A 15780-nucleotide genomic window follows, 5' to 3' on the forward strand; every position below is an offset into this window, starting at 1 on the left:
TCTCCCATTCTAACCCATTTTAGTTCACTGATTCCTAGAATGTTGATGTTCATTCTTGCCATCTCCTGTTTGACAATTTCCAATTTGCCTTGATTCATGAACCTAACATTCCAGGTTCCTATGCAATATTGCTCTTTACAGCATCAGACCTTGTTTCTATCACCAGTCACACCCACAACTGGGTATTGTTTTTGCTTTGGCTCCATCCCTTCATTCTTTCTGGAGTTATTTCTCCACTGATCTCCAGTAGCATATCGGGCACCTACTGACCTGGGGAGTTTCTCTTTCAGTATCCTATCATTTTGCCTTTTCATACTGTTCATGGGGTTCTCAAGGCAAGAATACTGAAGTGGTTTTCCATTCCCTTCTCCAGTGGACCACATTCTGTCAGACCTCTCCACCATGACCCACCCATCTTGGGTGGCCCCACATGGCATGGCTTAGTTTCATTGAGTTAGACAAGACTGTGGTCCATGTGACTAGATTGACTAGTTTTCTGTGATTATGATTTCAGTATGTCTGCCCTCTGATGCCCTCTCTCAACACCTACCATCTTACTTGGGTTTATCTTACCTTGGATGTGGGGTATCTCTTCACAGCTGCTCCAGCAAAGTGCAGCCGCCTCTCCTTAACTTGGATGAAGGGTATCTCCTCACCACTGCCCCTCCTGACCTTGAATGTGGAGTAGCTCCTCTCGGCTCTCCTGTGTCGTGCAGCCGCAGCTCCTTGGATGTGGGGTAGCTCCTCCCTCGGGTATGGGGTAGCTCCTCTCCGCTGCTCCTGTACCATCACAGCCTGGCACTCTCGGTCACCACCCTTAGTCCTCCTTAAGAATATCTAAGGGGTTTTCCAGTGGTAAACATCTCATTGTCATAGACCCACTTTAGGTAATAACAGAAGTAATGACAAAGGAACAGGTTATTTGGTCCTGTTGGGGCATTAGGAGTTTTTTAATAATGAAAAGTGTGGTGGAGTGATGTTGCATACAATGGGGCAGGGTCCTGGTTACAGGAGTTAGTAAGTGGCTTAAAAACAAATTGATAAGAGGCAACAAACCATATGTTCCATAAAAGTGGAGTGGAGATTTGATCCAGGGATATGTTTATAACTTTAAGAGAAGGGTGGTAAGGTTTTGGGCCCAAATGGCCTACGGGGCTAACTCTCAACGTGGCAAACATTATCCCTAGAAGCCCAACTGCCCTTGAAAGGATACCACCAACAGATGGACTTCTAGCAGGCTTTGTGTGCCTGTCACCCACCCTAGCAGGTTCACTGAGAGATGCTGTTGTTGCACATGTTGCAGGAAACATGGAAGATGAAGACCTGAATATCTAGAGGGATTGGGTTATACAGTATTTCTCTCCAAAGGGCCAGCTATTTTCTGGTTGTCTCTCCAGAAGATTGTAGAGCCAACATTGTGGGCCTGGACCGGGCTCAGGAAAAGAGCATGAAACAGGAGGGAAGAGCGGAGGGCACAACTTTTGAAAGAATAGTAGTAATAGTGAAGTCATTCAGTCGTGTCTGACTCTTTGCAACCCCATGGACTGTAGCCCACCAGGGTCCTTGGTCCATGGGATTTTCCAGGCATGAATACTGGAGTGGGTTGCCATTTCCTTCTCCAAGGAATCTTCCCAACCCAGGGATCGAACCCAGGTCTCACATGTTGTAGGCAGACGCTTTACTGTCTGAGCTACCAGGGAAGCCCTTTGAAAATGACATAGCCCAAAGACATAACATAAACTGATTAAAATCTATTGGGTCCAATATGACAGACAAGTCAATTTCACCTAAACCTTGGTTCTCAATCTGCAAGCTAAATAACATACCCAGAGGTGTCAGGACAGTTCCAAGGCACTGTCAAAAGACCAAGGAATAGGTGGTTCCCCAATTGTTGGAATGATCCTCCCACTCATTAGCATATGAAATCACCCAGCCAGTGAAAACTAACCACACTGCATTCCATGACCCATACCGCATTCCATTGCCACAGCACTCTGCTCTGTAATGGCCCACACTCTTTGGATTGTGCCTCTCTCCAAATCCGAACAAATCCACCTGTTACCTATTACTGTGTCTCTCACTGATTTTTGCAATGAGACATCAACAGCCTGAGCTTCATTAGGCCCTGAAGCCAGGCACCATGGGTTTTGGCCGGGTTCAAGTCCTGGGAGAGAGGAGCTGAAGGACAGGAGGAAAAAGCAGTGGGAAAAACATGACTCGGAATCCCCTTCATAACCTGCCAGAAAATCTGCTAAATACCTGACCTGTACTTACAGTTTTCTTTGGCCTGATCCTTGGCACAAAGAAGGTTAAGAAGAGAAGAACTTCAACCTCCTTGGGCAACAGCTACTAAGTAGCCGCTGCCAGATCCCTCAGTTGTACCCACTGCCACTCGCCTGCTCACAGGTGGTTCGAGGAAACAAGAGATTGTAAAGGAATTAAGATTTTGTTAGTCATATGTCCTTCCAGCCATAGGAGCGAGGAGTTCCTACCCCAGCTGGAGGTCTTCTGGAATCTGAGACTGAGGTGCGTCAGTTTTTGCCAAGTTTGTGTTTGCTGCCCTGGTTTCCAGCACACTGGACTTCTTGTCATTTCCACTGTGCTAGGTTTTCTTCGCATTCAGCTTCCACTGTGGGAACTTTTGCCAAGCTGCACTTTGCTGTGCCTGGCCTTTGCCTCATGGGGGCCAAGCCAACGTTGTTTCAGCCAGGTTAAATCTGAGAAATGGCACCATATATGTCAGGGGAGTTTTTAATTTCCCCAGTTCTGTCTCACTGCAGCAAAAATTTGAAGCGACGGACTGATTGGTATTACAGCTCAGTTTTATTTGGCAAGCAAAGGAAAATACATCCTCAAGGGATGAGGGCTGGCTGACCCCAAAGCGAAGAGAAGAGAAGCCCACAGTTCAGTTTTGGCTCCACTTTTTACATGTTTTTTCCCCTCCCCCTGAGCCTTTCGTATGTAAAGTGGGCTAGCCAGGAGAGCTGTTTGTTTCACCTGAGGTTCTCACTTGTGTCCTTGGACCTTCCTTTGTTCTATTTTCAGGGCTTTTCCCTCCTTTGTCTTTTACCCTACCATTCTGGACTCCTTTTTCCTATTCTATCTAACAGAAGTATACAAAAGATCCCTTTTGTAATAACATTTAATATCCCAAACATTAACATATTAAGCAAAGATTAAATTTGTCAGTAACTCTAAAGGTGAGATATGATTTTTAAAATACCTAAATAAACAAACAAAAAAACCCCAAAAAACCCTGCCTCCTCAAAACAAGCTCTATAATCATCAAATAAGAGATGAGTTTCCTCAACAAAACCTAATGTTGACAGTGCTATTTTCAACTGAAACAGAGGAAAACGAATTAAAACAAATAAGAAACTTGGTGAAATTGAAATTGTTGCAAAGGATTAGTTGGAGGGTGGGTAAGAGTCTTTTCCAACTAGTTTTGTTTTTCCAGCTAGTTCTGGTCTAGAAAACTTTTAAAGAATTTAGGATTACAGAGGTAAGGATTGTTTTAAGAGCGGTGACTGGTAACTCTCTCCCACATTCTAAATTTTCATTTTTCTGTTTTTCTTTCATCAACAAATTTTCTTATCTTGTAATATAGAAGTATAGAGTTAATCCAGTCGATAAAAATCATTCTGTAAGTTTTATCTTAAAAGAGTACATGCAAGGGTATCACGACATATGTAATGCTTCAAATGCCTCTAGTCACCTGAATTTTCTGGCACCAGAATTATATTTTATGTGGTTCACGTGACATATAACATGATAAGTGCTGAAAAAGCACCATGTGGATAACAGAAACCTTGTAGATTATATAGCTAGAGTTTAACTTCACCACATGAACACCTAAAGGACAATAGAGGTTCCAGGGCTCCATTCCAGGATACAGACCACAGGAGCTGGGGAGTTGTTAGATGGGGAAGCTGTGTTGTTTTATCAACTCATTTACTAATTGTGAAGCAGTGTCTGTGTTTGAAAATTACTGACCTGGCACACCAGCTGCTTTATTTTACAGCCATAGAATAAAAAACTAGGTGATTAAGTAATTCACTTAGGGTTACCTAGCCAGGACATGAGCTCAAGGTTTCCATTCAATTATCAACTTTGTGCTGTTTTCCAAATTCATCAATCCAATGGAAGAACCAGTATTCATAGACCATTTATTCTGGGTTTTATTGTTCCAATCTTTGATGAGTACTATTAGGTATGCTAGTGGATATATTTTAGGTAAAATTTTCTTAAACCAGAACATATAGAGAGATTTTCAGACATAAATCTTTTGAAATTAGGTTAAATTTTAGGTTATCTGCCTAAGTCCACATTTTTCAAATAAAATATTTTTTATTGGAGAATATTTGCTTTACAATGTGGTATTGGTTTCTGCCATTTCAAGGGAGAAACAGACCCCCCACCAAAAAAAAAAAAAAAAATTTAAGAGGGATTGATCCAAATCCTTATCTCTGATTGCTTTCCAAGATGACGTTAGAGCATTAACCCCAAAAGGCTTGTAAGATAATATTTATCTTCCCCAAATATGTTGGCTACTGAAATTAAATTGTGTTGCCACAATTCAGTCACTTTTTCCTTACTCTCTTGTTTGGACATAACATTTACAAAATGTAAAGCATACTGAATATTCCTTTTATGATTTTTATTCTCCATATTTCTATGTATGTATTATAAGGAAATAAGTAGATAACACACATGAGAACATCATTTACTTTGTTTCAGCATGCCTAGTATTTGGAAGGAGCCAGACATGACTGAGTGACTGAACTGAGTATTTGGAAAATAATTGCATTTTCTGGTCATAGAATGAGATTCTGTACAGTAAAGAAGAAAGGCTTTTCATTAGATGTATTTATCCAGCATTGTATTTTATACGAAAGTCTGCTGCTAAGTTGTGTCAGTCGTATCCGACTCTGTGCGACCCCATAGACGGCAGCCCACCAGGCTCCCCCGTCCCTGGGATTCTCCAGGCAAGAACACTGGAGTGGGTTGCCATTTCCTTCTCCAACGCATGAAAGTGAAAAGTGAAAGTGAAGTCGCTCAGTCGTGTCCGACTCTTAGTGACCCCATGGTCTATAGCCTACCAGGCTCCTCCGTCCATGGGATTCTCGAGGCAAGAGTACTGGAGTGGGGTGCCATTGCCTTCTCCGTTATACGAAAGTAGTAGTAATATATATTCAGAAAGAATGCAACAAATACACACATTGCTTTTGTAATAGGAATTTTTTGAGGAAAATATACAAAATTAAATGTCCTGTAAGAACAGATTTTTCTATTTCTTGAGGTTAGAAGAGCAATTATGTTTCTTTGAGCAGCTGATGGATGACATCATCAAAATGGAATTACTTCTTTGTGAAAGAATGTCAGCTTACCTTTATATTAAAAATACCTTTAGAATATATCTGTGGGAAAAGAAAGGCTGTTTCAGTAAGTGATGTCTCTATTGTACTTCTCAACCTAAGCCAAAATATTCTCTCAGATCACTCCTCTAGTTACAGTACCTCAAATTTAAAAAGATACAAAAATATCACAAAATACCTTCTCTTCCCCACCTCTCCACCCCACACCCTGGTCCTTCCTGTAAACCAAGTTAACTAACTATGGCTGATACCAAGTAGTTCTCATATCAAAATCCTAGCTTTTGTATTGTCCTAATGACTCTGCTGGAGACTCAGGCCAGTTGAAAATATATATTAAAATACATATTATACTTGCACCTGTTTAGATGTTATATCATAATAATTTAATGAGATGAAATAGCAACTAATAGAACAGAAGATGCAACTAAATAAGCTGCTACAACTTTCAAAATGTAATTTGATATACTGATTTATTCACTGATGAATATTTAGGGAATGAAGATCCTTTATAATTGGTTTTCTAATGCACTTGTGGCACATAAGAAACTGTACTACATTTCATCTTAGGATATATCATTTTTTTCACTAAGTTTCATGTATATGAGGCTTTGTGCTGCTGCTGCTGCTAAGTCACTTCAGTCGTGTCCGACTCTGTGCAACCCCATAGACGGCAGCCCACCAGGCTCCCCCGTCCCTGGGATTCTCCAGGCAAGAACACTGGAGTGGGTTGCCATTTCCTTCTCCAGTGCATGAAAGTGAAAAGTGAAAATGAAGTCGCTCAGCTGTGCATGTCAAAAACATTTTATGTTCATTTCCATCATGACCAGGAACAATTGAACAAAATGTGGTTATTTGACCCAAGGTAAACCTATGAAGTCCAGAGACTTTGTTCTGGTGATATGACCCTTGCTATTTGGTATCCAATTGGTGATTCTTTCCTAATTTTCAATCATCCAACATTTTCTACTATTGTCTAGCTTGCTTCCCCTTCACCCAGACATGTGTGGAGCTGATACATGAACATGTTAACTCACTCATTTTTCTTTAGAGTTAGTGTAGTGGCTCACCCAAGCATTAAACTCCTCTCTAATTATGAAATACAATTGTCTTTCCTGAAAGTTAACTGAAGGAAAGGGCCTCTAAATGACTCTCAAGTTTTCTGAAATGCAGAATAATTCTGAATGCAACTCTGATGTCTTTTTTTCCTGAGGTTCTCTGGTGGTAATAATGGTAGGAGTATACTTAAACCAAAAAGATATACTTAAACAGAAAAGTCTTTCTGTTCATCTGTAATGGTAATCTTGAACAAGGACTAGACTGCTTTATCTTCTGCAGGTTTATTGCACAAAGGGTTTGGGATTAGGCAGGCATATCTGGGACATGAAAACAGTTTTGAGGAACTTATTTTGTGACACCAAGTATAAAATAATTAAATAACTAAACATATAACCTTAACATGTTCTTTTAGTTTACAATGTGACAATAATAATCTTCTGGGAAATAAATATACAAGGAAGTTGAGAAATATAGGTCCTTAAAAATAATGTATAATTTTAGTAGGATGATGAGCATATAGTTACATGTCTAGGAAATATTCTTTTTAGGTATAAATGTTCAGCAAAGACATACGATTTCAAGACCTGTTTGAGTGGTAAAAGGCAAAGAACTTGGCAAACTAAAGGAAGAATTTTAGGTATGGCAGAGTCACTTGATGTAAACCAAGTCTCTGAGAAAAATTAGGGAATTTATTTTTGCTTCTATCTAAATCAGGAGAATAGAGAGTGACAGAGGCAGCATGTCTTAAGGGCCTGGAACATGGTGAGCAGGGTGTGGAGGAGACAACACCGAGGCGAGCATTATATTGCCTTGGAGGACTCTTACCTAAGGCTAAGAAGACAGCCTGAAAGTAGACAGAAATCTATGCTGAGATTTTAGGCTTCTTAGGTTTTATAGCAACAAATGTTTACTTCAGGTCCGAGATGGCAGGACTTGAGGGGACGAAAGTTCAAAGAAAAGAGAAGATGAAAGTATGGCATTGTCATTTTTTCCCCCTCAAGCCATTATTAAATTTTATTTGCTGGAGGGTTGAGGTCTAAGAAATAAAGTCAGAAGTCGCAGGTAAAGATCTGGGCAGCTATACACTCTTTGGTAATTTCACAGGATGGAGGAAAAAACACTGGAGGAGGATCTCCAGTGATTATTACTGAATTCCTCTTAGGATCACAGAAAGGTTAAACCCTAGGAATATGGATGATGAGAATTAGATTAATTTTCACAAAAATGGGAATCTCAGTCCTAAACAAACAAAATCTCACACTACAAAAAAAATTATTTGCCCCATATTTAAGGTGCCTGAGAGAAAACAGAAAGATATTCTGTTTGGAAGATAATATGAAAAAAAAAAATCAAATTATCTCTATAATTTTTCACAAGCTATAACCAAAACTTGATCAAACTTATTAGGCATGCCAGGAAATAGAATTAAAAGACAGGAACTAAGAAAATAAACAATATAAGCAGATCCAAAGGTGAATCAGAGTTGGATTCACTTTCATGTATTATGAGCTTAATGAAGAGTAAAATGCTTAACAAATTGTTGGTAAGATGAAGAATCTCACCATATAATTGAAATTTATAAATAATAACCGAATGGAAATCATAGAATTAAAAATATAATTGACATTAAGAATGCAACAGATGTGTTTAACTGCAGATTAGACTATTGAAGAGATGACTAGCGATCTAGAAGAGAGATTGTTAGAAAATATACAGACTGAAGTACAGACAGAAAAAAGGTCTCTAATATAGAAAAGAAATCCAAGACATGACATACAGTAAAATGATTTAATATCTGTAACTAGTTTCAGAATAAGAAGAGAGAGAAGGTTATAAAATGTGATAAAAGGAATATTTTAACAGATAATACCTGAGAATTTCCCACAACTGATTAAAGGGCGTCAATCCACACAATTCAGAACTTTAGCAAATACCAAGGAGGATTGTAGCGGAGTGAAAAAAAAACCCTAGGTGTATTAGATTAAAATCCATTTTTTAAAATGCATAAAGAAAATTTGTAAAAGTAGTCAGATAAATAAAAGACATACTATATTAAAAGAAAAAACATTTCATAAAAAGCATGCAGAAGATAATACAATGAAATCTTTCAAGTGCTGAAAGAAAATATGTGTGAACCAGCAACTTTTATCCAGGAAAAATATTCCTCAAAAATAAAGATGAAATAAAAATGTTTCCAGACAAAAACTGAAATGACTCATCAACAGCAAATCTGCATGAATGTGTACATTAAAAGGAGTTCATCAGATAGAAGAATAATGATCCCAAAGAGAAACATAGAAAAGAAAGAATGGAGAGCAATGCAACAGATAAGGGTAAATTTAAATGAATATGACTCAAGAAATGATAATAAGAACAACCCCTTTGGGGTCAAAATAGATATCGAATTGAAAATATGACAATTAGAGCATAAATGGTAAGGCACTAGTTTTAAATGAAATAGCTTTTAAATCTTTGCATTTTAGAGGAAATACTGCATATTAATAACTAATAATGATTATGAGTAAATTTAATGGGCTATTGCTCCCAGTAATAACAAAACATATAACAGAAGCAGAAGTATAATGTGTGAAATGGAATTGAAAATGAAACATTATTGCAGACTTTGTTTTTCAACATAATTTACTGAGAATTTCATTATTCCTAAATATGGATGTTCTAGATCAGCACTGTACAATAGAAATCTAACATGAGCCTATGATCATATTAAACAGGTAAAAATAAACACTAAAATAAGCATAATGTAATATTTTTAAAAATATATCTTAATATTCTTTCAACATATAAAATATTTTTAATCAGATATTTTATATTTTTTGTCAAATTAAGTCTTCAAAATCTGGTGTGCATTCAGACTTGCAGCTCATTTCATATTGAAATAGCCACATTTCACGTGCTTAATATTCACACATGGTTAGTGGCTACCATCATGGGCAATAGTCTGTGGTCTATAATGTAGCAGGAATAAACTTGGATGAATCTATATGAATTAGATCTACTGACCAGTAAGTCATCTAATGATATATTAAACTGTATATTTTATTACTTAAATAACTTTCTGCTTAGAATCTAATTCCCCAGCAATTAATATTATCTTAGTTCTTGAAATATAATGCTAATTGGCAGTATGGATACTGACGTAAAAAAGAATTCTGGAATACAATAATATCAAATTGTTCACACCCAGCCCCTCCCCCAAATCAAAGTCAAAAGCACTGTCACAGTCATTATTATATAGTGGAAAATCCAATACGTTGGCCACCTGATGTGAAGAACTGACTCATTAGAAAAGACCCTGATGCTGGGAAAGATTGATGGCAGGAGGAGAAGGGAACGACAGAGGATGAGATGGTTGGATGGCATCACTGACTCAATGGACATGAGTTTGAGTGAGCTCCAGGAGTTGGTGATGGACAGGGAAGCCTGACATTCTGCAGTCCATGGGATCGCAAAGAGTCAGACAGGACTGAGCAACTGAGCTGAACTGATTTGTCTAAATGCAAACTTGCTTGATTGTACAATTTGGTCAACAAAACATAAATGTCAAGAGATGTAATCTCACAATAACTTACTTAAGCATGACCTTAATTTTTAGATTACTTTGTATTAAAAAAGATAAGTTAATTCAAATAAAGCTGGCCACCTTCACCTCATTAAGGAAACTTCAATTGTGGCTTCAAAGGTAAATGAGAAGCATGCTTTATAAAACTGAAAATATAATAGCTCTACTTTTAGCTATTAAAGATTATAGCTTATAAAGCTATAAGATTAGCACTTATTTCTATAAGCATGTAGACTTTACTCAACTATAATCTCTTAATTACTCCGTGTGTGTGTGTGTGTGTGTGTGTGTGTGTGTGTTAGTAGCTCAGTCGTGTCTGAGTCTATGAGACCCCATGGACTGTAGCCCACCAGTCTTCTCTGTCCATGGGATTCTCCAGGCAAGTATACTGCAGTGGACTGCCATTCCCTCCTCTAGGGGATCTTCCCGACCCAGGGATTGAACCCAGGTCTCCTGCATGGCAGGTGGACTCTTTACCATCTGAGCCACAAGGGAAGCCAAATTACTCCTTCAGCCCATGAATATAAGCAATCTTTAGAAACGGGATGTAAATATATAGCTTTGAAGACAACAAGTCGTCTCACCCAGAGAGTCTGTATGACAGTTAAATTATGGATTGTAAAAATGTACCAGCTGTATGATTCAGTGAGGACAAGCAAGCATACTTACCATTCAGAAGACCCTGCTTGGCTTCCTGGACATTTTTGTTTGTTTTTTTTTGTAGTATAAGTGCAGCATCTTCTATCTTAATCGGGGAAGGATTTGGTAGAGTGACATTAAATGTTCTTTTCAGAACAGAATGTCTTAAAAATGGACTGAGCTATGGGTAGTCAAACAAAAGAAAAAACTGTCTTAATTATATTATTCATAAACATAATAATTACACTATTCATAATAATTTGAAAAAAGTATTATTTTACAAAAATGAATAATGTATTCATTAATGGAAATAAATTTTGTAACATACCTACACCATTTATTAATATCTTACACTAAAAAGGAATTTGGGGATATAATAATTTTAGATTATAATTTAGGTTTACATTATAATTTAGGAATACAATTTAGGTTTTTAGGGTTAATATCTGTAAATGTATGTTAAAGTGTAAAAAAGTTACTAGTCATGAGGTAGACTAAAGTATGTTCAATAGTTTTGCCAAAAATCATATATATTTGAGAGAGACCAAAATCTTGGATGAAATCTTAAACATTTTTAATAAGAAATACATAGATTTTTGCATATATTAATATCACATAAAACTGGCTTAAAACACAACTTTCAAAAAACTAAGATCATGTCATCCAGTCCCATCATTTCATGGCATATAGATGGGGAAACTATGGAAACTGACAGACTTAATTTTCTCGGGCTCCGGAATCACTGTGGATGGGGACTGCACCCATGAGATTAAAAGACACTTGCTTGTTGAAAGTAAAGCTATGACAAACCTAGACAGTGTATTAAAAAGCAGAGACATTACTTTGCCAACAAAGGTCCATCTAGTCAAAGCTATGATTTTTCCAGTAGTCATGTATGGAAGTGAGAGTTGGGCCATAAAGAAGGCTGGGTGCCAAAGAGTTGATGCTTTCAAACTGTTGCGTTGGAGAAGACTCCCGAGAATCCCTTGAACTGCAAGGCGATCAAACCAGTCAATCCTAAAGGAAATCAACCCTGAATATTCATTGGAAGGACTGATGCTGAAGCTGAAGCTCCAATACTTTGGCCACCTGATGTGAAGAGCCAACTCATTGGAAAAGACCCTGATGCTGGGAAAGATTGAAGGCAGGAGGAGAAGGGGACGACAGAGGAGGAGATGGTTGGATGGCATCACTGACTCAATGAACGTGAGTTTGAGCAAGCTCTGGGAGGTGGTCAAGGACAGGGAAGCCCAGTGTGCTGCAGTCCATGGGGTCACAAAGAGTCGGACATGACTGAGCGACTGAACAACAACAAATATCACATAATTTTATTCTGAAAACACATTTTTCTTCCAATGAAAGTAGGTGTTGGTTTCTCAGATGTCTTCTCTCAACCTTATCCTTTCATCAAATATTGACTAAATTCTTACCATCTGCCCAAAACTATCTTTCATACTGTAAACATCCAGTAACAAAAGTTCATTTACTTATATTCAGCATTTACATTCCAGTGAAAACATTAAGAAAGACAAAAATTTGAAACAACTCAAAAACTAAAAATCAAATAAACCCCCTAGTGTCTAAGTTTCAACTGCTGTGAGGAATGTCCACTGAATCTCTTGCTAAAAGGAGATGACTGATAAACAAAATTATGGAATTTCACTCAACTGATATGTACTGAGTACCTCAGATGGGACTGGTAGGGCTTCCCTGCTGGCTCAGACAGTAAAGAACCTGCCTGCAATGTGGGAGACCCAGTTTTGATCCCTGGGTCAGGAGAAGACCGCCTGAAGAAGGAAATGGCAACCCACTCTAGTATTATTACTTGGAGAATTCCATGGACAGAGGAGCCTGGTGAGCTACAGTTCATGGGGTTGCAAAAAGTTGGACACAACTGAGTGACTAACTCACTTTCATGTGACTGGTACCAGTTCTACCATAACCTTATCAACACATATCCTTTTTTTTTTTTTTTAAATGACCCTGCCAGGAACACTGTATAACTTAGGTATACAAAGAATTTGGGTATTGGGATGAGTAACTAATAAGTAAGTGATTTTTGAGAATACTGCATTTCTCACTGTCTACATGCGATAGATAGGAAGATAATTACAGGTTTAGAACTGGTTTCATAAAGAAAGGGTATTTAACAGATCTCAGTGAAAATTTGGACTTGTACACTTGTAATATCTGTGGCATTTGGAAGGTTATTTCCCCTTTTTGAACCTTGATTTCCTCATTTTTCAAATAGAGAAAATGTTATATACTTTATACAAACTTTATGGTTATATTAATTGAATTAAAGTATGTAAACTAGTCTTTGTTCTTGAGAAGCAGTATAACTCAGCAGTTAAAAGCATGGACTGTCTATCAATCCATCCTTGATATCTGCTTTATTTGTGTCCTTAAGCAACTTATGGGCTTCCCTGGTGGCTCAGATGATAAAGAATGTGCCTGCACTGCAGGAGACCCAGGTTCAATCCCTGGGTTGGGAAGATTCCCTGGAGAAGGGAATGGCAACACACTCCAGTGCCTGGAGAATTCCATGGACAGAGGAGCCTGGTAGGCCATACTCCATGAGGTCATAAGGAGTCAGACATGACTGAGCGACTAACACTTTCACTTTCAAGCAACTTACTTAACTTACTCTTTGGTTTTGACATGTGTTAGATGAAGATGATAAAATAATACCTATTTGGCAATATTGTTTTGAGGACTAAATTAATTACAATGTTTAAAGCACATCAAACCTGGCACATCAACACCACTATGTATCAAGTATTATTATTATTACTTATATAGTGTCTTCCCAAAAAGTGAACATTTGCATCAAGTTACTAAAAATAAATATTCTGATATAAAGAGACAGAAAGATATCTTGTGTAAATGGATTGGAATAATAATCTCTGATGGCTCAGCAGGTAAAGAATCCTCCTGCAATGCAGGAGACATAGGAGATGCAGGTTTGATCTCTGGGTCTGGAAGATCCCCTGGAGGAGGAAATGGCAACCCATTCTAGTATTCTTCCTGGGAAGTCCCATGGACAGAGGAGCCTGGTGGGCTACTGTTCTTGGGGTCAGAATGAGTTGGACACGACTGAGCAACTAAGCACAGGGCATTATTGATAAAATGTCTATACTACTGAAAGAAGTTTACATATTTAATGCAATCTCTATCAAAATACCCCTGACATTTTTCACAGAATAGAAAGAATAATCCTAAAATTTGTTCTGAACCACAAAAGACCCTAAAATAGCCAAAGTTATCTTGGAAGGAAAAAAAAAAAAGCTGCATTTATCAAGTTCTCTGACTTCTGGCTATACTACAGAGCTATAGTAATCAAAACAGTATGATACTGGCACAAAAAGAGATACATCAATCAGTTAAACAGAACAGAGAGCCCAGTAATAAACCTATGCACTCATGGTCAATCTATGACAAAGGAAGTAAGAATATACAGAGGAAAAGTCAGTCTCTTCAATATGTGGTACTGGGAAAACAGGACAGCTACCTGTAAAAGAATGAAATTAGAACACTCTCTAAGACCACATAAAAAATAAACTCAAAATAGATTAAAGACCTGAATATAAGATGAGATACTATAAAATTCCTAGAAGAAAACATAGGCAGAACATTCTTGCGTAAGTAATGGCAATATATTTTTTGGATTTGTCTCTTAAGGTAAAGGAAACAAAAGCAAAAGTGAACAAGTGGGACCAAATGAAACTTAAAAGTTTTTGCACAACAAAAGAAACTATCAACAAAATGAAAGTAAAACCTATGAAATGGGAGAAAATATTTGAAAGTGATGCAACCAACAAGCAATTAATATTCAAAATATACAAATATTCAAAATAATATTCAAAAATATACTGAGTTCACATAACTCAGTATAAAAAAAAAAATCAAAAAGTGGACAGAAGACCTGAACAGATATTTCTCCATAGAAGACACACAGATAGCTAACAGGAACATGAAAAGGTGCTCAACATTGTTAATCATCGGAGAAATGTAAATCAAAACAAGATACCACCTCATGCCTGTCAGAATGGCTAGCATTAAAAAGTCTACAAATACCAAAATTTGGCCAGGATATGAAGAAAAGGGAACCCTAGAAAGCATACGTGGGAATGTAAATTGGAATAGCCACTAAGACGAACAGTAGAGAGGTTCAAAAAACTAAAATTAGAACTACTGTATGATCTAGCAATTCCACTCCTGAGTATATATATCTGAAGAAAATGAACACTAATTTTCAAACATGCATGTTCTGCTATGTTCATAGCAATGCTATTTACAATAGCCAAAATACAGAAGCAGCTGAAGTGTCCATCCACACAGGAATAGATAAAGAAGATGTGGAATATATATACAATGTAATACTACTCAGCTATAAAAAAGGAATGAAATTTGCATTTTCAGCAACATGGATGGAGATTATCATACTAAGTGAAATAAGTCAGACAGAAAAATACAAATATCATATATTACTTGTAAGTGGAATCTAAAAATATGATATAAATGAACTTATTTACAAAATGGAAATAACAGTGAACCAATGTTTGTGCCGAAGAATTGATTCTTTTGAACTATAGTGTTGGAGAAGACTCTTGAGGGTCCCTTGGACAGCAAGGAGATCCAACCAGTCAATCTTAAAGGAAATCAGCCCTGAATATTGATTGGAAGAACTGATGCTGAAGCTGAAACTCCAATACTTTGGTCAACTGATGTGAAGACCTGACTCATTGGAAAAGACCCTGATGCTGGGAAAGACTGAAGGCTTGAGGAGAAGGGGACAATGGAGGATGAGATGGTTGTATGGCACCACCAACTCAATGGACATGAGTTTGAGCAGGCTTTGGGAGTTGGTAATGGATAGGGAAGCCTGGTGTACTGCAGTCCTTGGGGTCACAAAGAGCTGGACACGACTGAGCAACTGAACTGAACCGAATGTTTATAGAATTACTTCCAAAACTATAGTCCTAATCCAAAATTTTCATGATTTAAAGAAGGAAAACTGGGTAAATACTATTTATTCCCCCTTCCTCTTATTTATTTCACAAGTGGATATGAAGTGCTTACAACATACCAGGTACAACACTAGGGTCTAATGATAAAATATTCAAGAAA

General features: G+C 37.5%; 1 protein-coding gene and 1 long non-coding RNA gene across 9 annotated transcripts in view; one reads left to right on the forward strand and one right to left on the reverse strand.

Annotated features, from left to right (window-relative positions):
• The window catches only part of LOC147370991 (uncharacterized), a 148829-nt gene that overhangs the window by 59428 nt on the left and 73621 nt on the right, over positions 1–15780 (forward strand). The window lies entirely within an intron of this gene.
• Positions 5224–15780, reverse strand: part of STPG2 (sperm tail PG-rich repeat containing 2) — a 630294-nt gene continuing 619737 nt past the window's right edge. For 2 of the 3 annotated variants that reach the window (XM_086406656.1, XM_086406654.1), the window contains 2 exons: positions 10681–10831; positions 5224–5417 (listed from right to left, as the gene is read on the reverse strand). In XM_086406656.1, the coding sequence (XP_086262782.1) occupies positions 5407–5417; positions 10681–10831 (162 nt within the window). In that variant the 3' untranslated portion in view covers positions 5224–5406. The remainder of the gene's footprint in view (positions 5418–10680; positions 10832–15780) is intronic. The other variant, XM_086406661.1, reaches the window with a different exon arrangement.

Source organism: Bos grunniens, chromosome 6 (assembly GCF_055505025.1).
Source record: "Bos grunniens cultivar Pamir isolate PY7600 chromosome 6, Bosgru_T2T1.0, whole genome shotgun sequence".
Classification (NCBI taxonomy): Eukaryota; Metazoa; Chordata; class Mammalia; order Artiodactyla; family Bovidae; genus Bos; species Bos grunniens.